The 11454-nt window shown below is 35.4% G+C and overlaps 1 protein-coding gene across 3 annotated transcripts in view; it reads right to left on the bottom strand.

Annotated features, from left to right (window-relative positions):
* The window catches only part of LOC106868957 (anoctamin-7), a 313520-nt gene that overhangs the window by 205764 nt on the left and 96302 nt on the right, over window positions 1-11454 (bottom strand). Inside the window, exon 1 of one of the 3 annotated variants that reach the window (XM_089342452.1) lies at window positions 10598-10890. The exons of the other annotated variants lie outside the window; for them this stretch is intronic. Coding sequence (XP_089198578.1) covers window positions 10598-10606 — 9 coding nt within the window. The 5' untranslated portion in view covers window positions 10607-10890. Of the gene's footprint in view, window positions 1-10597; window positions 10891-11454 lie in introns of those variants that run through there. 3 annotated transcript variants of the gene reach the window in all.

Below are 11454 nucleotides of genomic sequence, written 5' to 3'. Positions count from 1 at the left end.
TATTTCTGCTGCTTTTAAATGAAGTATATATATATATGTGTATATGTGTGTGTGTATATATATATATATATATATATATATATATATATATGTCTCTGTGTTTGGTAGCGTCCCAACCTCTAACGGCTTTTCCAAATAAATTACATAACAACCTTCTCCAACTACAGTTCTCATATTCAGTTAAAATGTCTTACGTTTAAGCTGGTTCCCAGGCATTTCCCTGAAGAGAAGATTACATCCTTATCAACATCACCTATTCCTATGGAAGGTATAATTTGTAATCTTCGAAACATATGTTGGAAATAAAAGTATGCAGTTAACATATGCGTTTTACTCCATTCACTAAATTTATATATATATATATATATATATATCTTCTATTCTTTTATTCTTTTACTTGTTTCAATCATTTGACTGTGGCCATGCTGTAGCGCCACCTTTAGTCAAACAAGTTGAACCCAGAACTTATCCTTTGTAAGCCTAGTTCTTATTCTATCGGTCTCTTTTGCTGAACCACTAAGTTACAGGGACGTAAACACACCAGGAATGTAAACACACCAACATCAGTTGTCAAGTGATTGTGAGGGGACAAACACAGACACACAAAAACACACACACATACACGCATATATACATATACATATATATATACGATGAGCCCCTCATCCCCAGTGCTTGTTTGGTGCCCTATTTTATTGATCCCATAGGGACGATAAAGTTGATCTTGGTAACATTTGAACTCAGAATGTAAAGAGTGAGAAATTCTGCATCACACTTTTTCTGACACTCTGCCATTCCTGCCACTCCACCACTCTTACATACGTACACACTCACACACACATACACATGCACACACACACTCGCACATGCTCACACATGCACGCACACACTCACACATTCATCCATTCACTCACTCACACACACATACACACACACGCTCACACATGCGCATGCATGCGCGCACACACGGACTCACATGCACACACATTCACACACTCACACACACATTCACACACACATACACACACTCACACAGGCACACACACACATACACACACTCACTCGCACACACACACACACATTCACACACACACATGTACACACACACACTCACTCACACACATACACAACACTCACTCGCACACACTCACTCACATTCACACACACATGCACACACATACACACACACACACACACACACACACATGCACACACACACACACACACACACATGTAACCGGCATTGCTATCACCCTCACATCACACGCCCCAGTCTGCCAAAGATAGATAAAGTTGTTATTGATCTAAAATTCATCTGATAATGAAAATATTTACCATTCTATAAGAAAATACTCCATGGACTGATAAATACCACAATAATTCCACTGTTATTCTTGCTGTTGGGATGGTGGGAAGAGAGTGGTGGTGGTGGTGGTGGTGGTGGTGGAGGGGGTTGGTGGAGAATATGAGGTTTATCATGCTGGTGGTGGTGGTGGTGGTGGTGTTTGTTGTGCCGGCAGTGGCGGTGGTGATGGTGATGGTGGTAGTGGTGTTTGTGGTTGTGGCGGTGGTGGTGGTTGGTGTTTGTAGTGGCAGTGGCAGTGGTGGTGGTGCAGAGGTGACGTCACTGCTGATGACAGCTGAGGATGTTGGTGGTGGCAGAGAGAGAGAGCGAGAGTATGGTCATAGTAGAAGTAGCAGTGGTGAGTGGTAATGATGACGGTGGTGATGGTGGTGCTGGTGATAGTAAAGATAGTGATGATAAAGACGATGGTGGTGGTGATAGTGGCGATGATGACAAGAATGATGAGGATGATGATGATGGGGGCAGATAATGAGGACAATGATGGTGGTGGTGGTGGTCAACAGTAAGAATAGTAGTTGTAAGGATGATGGTGGCAGAGATGATGACACATGATGATGATGATGTTGGCAGTGGGGAATGAAATAATGATGACAATGGTGGTGGTGGTGGTGGTGACGGTAAAGATGTTGATGATGGTGGTGATGATGAAAATTTACCCCAAACTAGAATACAGACTGGACTGAGCCCTGATTTCAAATACGAAGAACAAGGCTAGAGGATTGCGAAAGAGGGAAAGAATTGGTAAGAAGACAAAGAACTGTGCGAAGGGTCCAATGAATATGGAGAATATATGTGGGGGTTGGACATTGGAATAGCCATTGGTTTCAGATTTCTGGTACAAAGTCAGTAAGTCTGGGAGAAGGGATAAGACAATTATGCTGACCCCAGTGCACACCTGATACCCATATTATCCACCCTGAAAGGATGAAAAGCAAAGGTGACCTCTGGAGTTTGAACTCAGAATACAAAGATTGTCAAAATGCTGCTAAGCATTTTGCTTAGTTTCAATAAAATTTTGAAATTAATAAAGAATTCAATAAAATAACTCTGTCGTTATTAAGCTGGTGTTTGGAACATAAATTAGCATAACATTTTGATGGCAGGTTTTAATTTCGCTCACTTTAACCCTATGAAGGAGATAAGAGGAAGGTTTGTGATGGGATGCTAGATCAAACTTTCAAGGAACAACAAGCTAAGCATCGGAGATGATACAGACAGATGCAACTAATGAAATACAATGGTTTTGATTCAATTCACTTTGGAAATTATGAAGAATTTAGTAAAATATTAAACTATTGTTTGAAACATGAAATTTTGATGGAAGATTTTAATTTAGATCACTTTAACCCTTTTGTTGTCATATTTCTGTTCAAATTCACTGACTTTGTTCAATTAATTTTGAAATTAATGAAGAATTCAATAAAATAATTCTGTCGTTATTAAGCTGGTGTTTGGAACATAAATTAACATAAAATTTTGATGGAAGGTTTTAATTTAAATCACTTTAGATAAAAAAATTTGTATCTAGAACCAAGGGTTCTCTTATGTGGGTTGGTACCAAAGGGGTAAAAGAACTGAGTGTCCAATAGACAGAATTGTCAGTCTTGCAATATTTCTTCCAGTTCCTTACGTTCTGAGTTCAAATTCTACCAAAGTCAATTTTGCTTTTCATCCTTCTTGGGAAGTGGTCACTAAAATAAGATACGAGTTAAGAATGTAATTGACTATCCTTCTTCCTGCCAAAATGCTGCTGGCCCAGTTCCTTAAAACAATTCATCATCATCGATGTCAGTGCCACCTGACTGGCACCTGTGCTGGTGGCACATAAAAGGTATCATTCAAGCGTGGCCAATGCCAGTGCTGCCTGGCTGGCCCCCATGCCAGTGGCACATAAAAGCACCCACTATACTCTCGGGGTGGTTGGCATTAGGAAGGGCATCCAGCTGTAGAACCCTTGCCAGGTTGAAAAGCAGACATTAACCAATGATGATGATGATGATGATATATATACATACATACATACATACATATATATATATATATGTATATATATATATATATGTATATATATATATATATATGTATATATATATATATATATATATGTATATATATATATATATATGTATATATATATATATATATATATATATATATATATATATATATATATATATATATATATATATATATATGAAATTACTAGTAGCACATAAAAACATGTATTGTGTCCTTTAAATGATACTACACTTAGTACACAGCCTTTCCTGGTAAAGTATTCATGGAATTGTTTGCTATTTTGTAGAATGGGAATTCACGGTACTTATGCATGTATATATATTAAACCTAACTTCTGGACTTATTTAATTGGAATTATCCAAAAATCGGTAATCAATTTACATAAGTAGAAGCCTGTTTTTAACAATTTTTATCCTGAAAATCGCCTGTTACTTTTGTTTTGGTGTGAAAGAGAGGAGAAAGTGAAAGATGTATGAACGTGTATGTGAAATGGGTGTGTGTGTGTGTGTGTGAGAAAGAGAAAGAGTGCCACTTACACATACATGAGAACACACGTTCACTCACTCACATACACACACTCTCTCTCTCTCTCTCTCTCTCTCTTTCTCTCTCTCTCTCTCTCTCTCTCTCTTTCTCTCTCTCTCTCTCTCTCTTGCATGCACACGTAAAAGATGTACGCATATGTATTGATGTATGTACGTATACCTGACGACACACCCCTTCACTCATTCTGTCTCTTTTTCTCTCTCTTTCTCACTCTCTTTTTTTCTCTCTCTTTCACACACACACGTCCATTTCATATATACATATACATATCAGTCATTTTCTCCTCTCTTTCACTTTAAAACAAAAGTAAATAAACAAAATCTTTTTACGGAAATTAACGAACTCCGGTTGATGAAATCACGTTCAATTAAAAATATTTCTAAACGATGAAAATATTGTGTACTTCAAAACAATGTGTGTGTATATGTCACAGATAGCAGACATGTGTTTGTGTTGATTGAAACGCCATGACATTCATTATATGTGAATGTATTCTGTATGTATGTATGTATATGTGTTGACATCATGGAAGCCATGTCCATTTTTCATCAAGAAATAACAAAAATTGTGTTTAATCATTTAAATAGAAGTTCAAATGTCACAAAATGTTGTACTGCACTGCCAAAGGTATGAAAATAAATATGTAAAAAAAAAATAAGATAAAATATAGTATTTCTGAGATATTTCAGTTACAGACAAACATCCCTAGAGTTTTAGTATTATCAAGATTTATCTCTCACCAGATGGAGTACTTTTTTGCTGATCTTACCATCACAGAACAGTACATTATATATATATATATATATATATGTATATATATGTATATGTATATGTATGTTTATGTATACGTATATATATATATATATCCAAGAAAGTTAGGGGTTGTGAATCCAACCCACTAAGGGATAATATCTATCCAATATACTGCTGGAAGAATACCCAGTTATTATTACACTAGTGTGGAGGCCCAGTGGTTAGGGCAGTGAACTCACGGCCATAGGATCGCAGTTTCGATTCCCAGACCGGGTGTTGTGAGTGTTTATTGAGCGAAAACCCCTAAAGCTCCATGAGGCTCCGGCAGTGGGTGGTGGCGAACCCTGCTGTCCTCTTTCACCACAACTTTCTCTCACTCTTACATCCTGTTTCTGTTGTGCCTGTAATTCAAAGGGTCAGCCTTGTCACACTGTGTCACGCTGAATATCCCCGAGAACTACGTAAAGGGTACACGTGTCTGTGGAGTGCTCAGCCACTTGCACGTTAATTTCACAAGCAGGCTGTTTCGTTGATCGGATCAACTGGAACCCTCGATGGCGTAAGCGACGGAGTGCCAACAACATTACACTAGTGTTTTTTCATTGCATGGCAATTACATTACCAAGTGCAATAAATAGGTGAAGGTAAAAAGTTATTTTACCATTAATTTATATAGCAATAAGAAAATGGAGGAGATTAGTAGGTGATATTCATCAACTTATAGACATTATATTATATCAATTTACTTGTTTATTTACTAAAAGGACAATTATAACAATATACAAACACATGTGACATATTATATCTTATATCAGTAATTATTAAAATATAACATATAGTAATAGTAATATCCCAATTTCTATTACTATATGTTATATTTTTATGATTACTGATATAAGACATAATATGTCACATGTGTTTGTATATTGTTATAATTGTCCTTTTAGTAAATAAACAAGTAAATTGACATAATATAATGTCTATAAGTTGATGAATACCACATATTAATCCCTTCCATTTTCTTATTGCTATATATATATATATATATATATATATATATATATATATATATATATATATATATAAATAATACAAAATGGGACAAGAATGCAAAACATCAAGACAGTTAGGTGATACAAGAAAAGGACAAAACATCCAGATAGACGATACAAGGAAAACATGGACAGGTCATTCGGAGTTTTCTCTCTTCAGTTGAGATCCAGATTATCTTTGCAATTTTGACTGGTTTATATATTTAAAAGGAGCACTCTGTCAGTTACAACGACGAGGGTTCCAGTTGATCCGATCAACGGAACAGCCTGCTCGTGAAATTAACGTGCAAGTGGCTGAGCACTCCACAGACACGTGTACCCCTAATGTAGTTCTCAGGGAGATTCAGCGTGACACAGCGTGACAAGGCTGACCCTTTGGAATACAGGTACTACTCATTTTCACCAGCTGGTTGGACTGGAGCAACGTGAAATAAAGTGTCTTGCTCAAGAACGCAATGCGTCACCAAGAATTGAACTCATGACCTTACAATTGCGAGTCGAATGCCCTAACCACTAAGCTATGCGCCTTCACACACACGTGCGCACATATATATATATATATATATATATATATATATATATATATATATATATACATACATACATACATACACACACACACACACACACACACACACACACACACACACACACACACACACACACACACACACATATACACACACATAGGTGCAGAAGTGGCTGTGTGGTAAGAAACTTTGCTTACCAACCACATGGTTCTGGGTTCAGTCTCACTATGTGGCACTTTGGGCAAGTTTCTTCTACTATAGCCCTAGGTTGACCAAACCCATGAGAGTGAACTTGGTAGATGGAAACTGAAAGAAGCCCATCGTATATATATATATATATATATATATATATATGTGTGTGTGTGTGTGTATGTATGTATGTATGTTTGTATGTATTTGTGTGTCTGTGTTTGTCCCCCCACCATTGCTTGACAACCGATGCTGGTGTGTTTACGTCCCCCGTAACTTAGCAGTTTCAGCGAAAGAGACCGATAGAATAAGTACTAGGTTTACAAAGAACAAGTCCCAATGTCGATTTGTTCGACTAAAAGGTGGTGCTCCAGCATGGCTGCAGTCAAATGACTGAAACAAGTAAAAGAATAAAAGAATGTAGATATATATGGAGCAGTAAAGACAGGAAGTATGAGATGTGAGGTGAACTAGATTTCTTTATTTGCATAAGTTTCTGAATATACAATTGTATTGTTTAATGCCATGCATAGATATTAATGTAAAGATGTACACATAAATTCTTCCTTTCTTCCACATGTTACATGAGAAAGGTCATGAAATGGTTGTCATTATACATTCACTTCTCACACCTTCTAACATCATGGTTTTATATACTGCTCATGTAATGATTTCGTTGATCGAATCTTCTGGATTTTTAGTTCTATGGATGCACTAAATCATACTTCTTTGTAATTGGTTACTAATTGCTTTGATAGCCGAGTCTGTTATAGGAACCTTTTGTGGTAGCCACACGATTCTGGGAATCCACATCTTACACTACTCATTTATATATATATATATATATATATAGGGGGGGGGAGTAAGGAGAAAAGTGAGCAAAAATGCACTTTTTTGATTTCCAATGTGCATTTTCACTTATTTTTCTTCTTACTTTCCCCTTACATTTCCACATGTAGTTTCTATTTTCTTTTTGTAACATTATATATATATATATATATATATACATATATATATATATATATATATATATATGTATATATATTTATACATGTATGTGTGTGTATATATATATATACATATATATGCATGTATGTGTATGTATGTGTATATATATAAATATATATATATATATATATATATATACTTTATTTAAAAGTATATATATTACTCTACCTCTGGTATTTGAGTACTCTTTTTTCTACCTTGTTGCACATTTCATGTGCTTACTTCGGTATATATATATATATATATATATATATATATATATATATATATATATATATATATAAGCAATGTTAATTCTCTAAATGAAGTATTAACAGTAACTGCACGATAAAGTGTAGTATATTGCCACTTAAGTGTGGCTGACCCCTAGGGGTGGATGTTACTGTTGCTTTTAGCCCCAGGAGGACATCTCCTCCAGCTGGCTTATCGACACACGACTGTGTCCTGTTTGCCAAGGGTAGTTATCCCTCTCACCAACATCTGCAGCACGAACGGATCCGGATTTCAGGGTTATTTGCCTTCGTCGGCGTCCGATAGCTGCTGACCTTGGTGAGAGAGACAAAAACCTGGCAATCTTATATCTTCTTTTCAAGTGAAATTCTTCACTGATATCGAAAAGGTGAAAACAAGCAATGTTAATTCTCTAAATGAAGTATTAACAGTAACTGCACGATAAAGTGTAGTATATTGCCACTTAAGTGTGGCTGTACTTCATTTAGAGAATTAACATTGCTTGTTTTCACCTTTTCGATATCAGTGAAGAATTTCACTTGAAAAGAAGATATAAGATTGCCAGGTTTTTGTCTCTCTCACCAAGGTCAGCGGCTATCGGACGCCGACGAAGGGAAATAACCCTGAAATCCGGATCCGTTCGTGCTGCAGATGTTGGTGAGAGGGATAACTACCCTTGGCAAACAGGACACAGTCGTGTGTCGATAAGCCAGCTGGAGGAGATGTCCTCCTGGGGCTAAAAGCAACAGTAACATCCACCCCTAGGGGTCAGCCACACTTAAGTGGCAATATACTACACTTTATATATATATATATATATATATATATATATATATATATATATATATATATATATATACATAAATTCTTTTATTCTTTTACTTGTTTCAGTCATTTAACTGTGGCCATGCTGGAGCAGTACCTTTAGTCGAGCAAATCGACATCGGGACTTATTCTTTGTAAGCCTAGAGCTTATTCTATTGAACTCCTTTGTCGAACTGCTAAGTTATGGGATGTAAACACATCAACATCAATTGTCACGTGATGGTGGGGGGGGGGCAAACATAGACACAAAGACACACACATAAATATATATATACGACGGGCTTCTTTCAGTTTCCATCTATCAAATTCACTCACAAGGTAGTAGAAGACACTTGCTCAAGGTGCCATGCAGTGGGACTGAACCCGAAACCATGTGGTTGGTAAGCAGGCTTCTTACCACACAGTCATGCCTGTGCCTTGCGAGAAGATGGGTGACAGGGATTTTGAAGTTTCAACCAGCTAACATTCATCGAATTGTCTGACAAAGCTAGCAGGCCGAAACTTCAAAGTCACTATCACCCTTCTTCATGTGAAAAGTCTAACAAACATGTAGTCTACAAAATATATTGAGTAATTCTTCAGTTTAATGATAAACAACCTAACAAATATATATATACACATACACAAACACACACACAAGAGAGTGCTGAAAAGGGCTAAATGGAGACCCAACCTTCTGAGTTCTTTTGCAATAAGTGAGTGAATCTGAGAGGGGGAATACGTTGAATAAAATCATAGTTAACTGATCTTCCTATATTTTCTTTAAGCCAGAGCAAAGAACTTTTTTGTACCTCGTTGTATAGTTGTAATAATGATGTCAAACCAAAGAGTGATATTTTGAAAAATTTATTACATACATTTCAGATTTGCATAGTATATATTAGGAAGTGCACCCATTATGTAATACCCTCCTCAGTTTAAGCATTTCAGTTTTGAATAGTTTATTATATTTAACTCAGGTCAACAATCTTGGTACCGGTGCCAGAAATATGAAACAAGAAATGTATAATGTATATATATATATTATATACTTTCTTGGTGAATAAGTATTGGTCCATCAATTCAAAGTAGGGGTTTGGAAGGAATTGCCAAAATAACAGACAAGAGTCCTGGTGGGATCTACTTTGGCTGTTTCTATTCTCAGTTCAAATAGCGCTTCCTATATCTGGCCTCAATCCTTGACAGCATAGGCAACAGACATTAAATGGTGATGGTTATATACGCATGTGTATGTGTGTGTGTGTGTGTGTGTGTGTGTGTATTGAGACACAGAGAAAATAATGAAACAAACATGAGAGGGTTAGTTACAATATGATATGTGTGTGTGCATGTGTATGTATTTACATGTGTGTGTGTGTGTGTGTATGTGTGTATATATATATATATATATATATATATATATATATATATATATATATATATATATATATATATATATGCAGGCATTTGGGCAAGTTTTATAGATTAAAAATGCAATAAAAATATATTTTATATATATACGTATATATTTATACATATACACGCTCACACTGACATATATATAATATAAGTCTGAATATATATATATATGTATGTATGTATGTATGTATTTATGTATGTATGTACGTACGTACGTATGTATGTGTGAATGTATGTATATCTGTGTGTATGTATATATATATATATATATATATATATATATATATATATATATATATAAAACACACATGCACACACAATTCTAAATTTGTATATACATACTAATGTACATCACTCACATATACATCAAATGCACACACACACACACATACACAAACATGCAATTCTGTGTTTTTTTTATACACGTACATACACATGTGCATCACATACACATACACACATGCTCATACACATGTACGCACCAGCCACACACATAAACACCTGACACATATAGGCACACATGCGCATCTATGCAAACACACCCACACACATATGCACACCCACATGCAGACTCACAGACAAACACACACACATACACACTCACACACACACGCATACAGACATGTATATAAAGGTGTGGATCATAAATAAATGAAATTTCGAAAGTTAAATTTAATTACCTGGTACATAATTAGATGAGATTTCCTAAAAATTGATTAATTGCCGTTGTTGTTGTTGTTGTTGTTGGTGGTGGTATTAGCAGCAGCAGAGTAGTGACAGTGGTGGCTGTGGTGAAGTCGGTTGAAGTAGTAGTAGTTGTAGTAGTAGTAGTAACGAAGACGAAAACAAAATTTCCAAAGAATTAGAGAGGAAAGTAGCACTCTGTATGAAAGACAAAGATAACGGGAGCTTGACGACGATGACGATGATGATGACGATGATGATAGTGATGATTGTGGTGGTGGTGGTGGTGGTGGTAACTGTGAGTGGGGAATGGACGAGGGAAATACGAAGAGGCACACGGACAATGACTGAAGGGGAGCAGAAAATGAACCAACGAAAGGAAGTTGACCAAAGCTGATGTGTTTAGAAGTGGTGGCACTCTGGCTGGAGAAGATAGAGTGTGTGTGTGTGTGCGTGTGTGTGTATGTGTTCTGTGTGTATGTGAACTTGTCTATGTGTACTTGTATCCAACTAGCAATATATAGTTGATTAATGAGAGAGAAATTGAAGATGGAAAGTAGTAATAAATATGTACATGTATATCTATATATATATATATATATCCGTTTACTCCATTCTTTATATTTATATATATATATATATATATCATCAATATATATATATATATGTATGTATATATATATATATATATATATATATATATATATATATATATATATATATACGTATGTATGTATGTATGTATGTATATATATATATATATATGTATATATATATATATATATATATATATATATATATATATATATATATATATATATATATATATATATATATATATATATATATATAT

The sequence above is a fragment of the Octopus bimaculoides genome, chromosome 26 (genome assembly GCF_046866305.1).
Source record: "Octopus bimaculoides isolate indiv1 chromosome 26, ASM4686630v1, whole genome shotgun sequence".
Taxonomy (NCBI): Eukaryota; Metazoa; Mollusca; class Cephalopoda; order Octopoda; family Octopodidae; genus Octopus; species Octopus bimaculoides.
The sequence above is the reverse complement of the archived record's forward strand: the minus strand, read 5'-3'. Positions and strand labels throughout refer to the sequence as shown.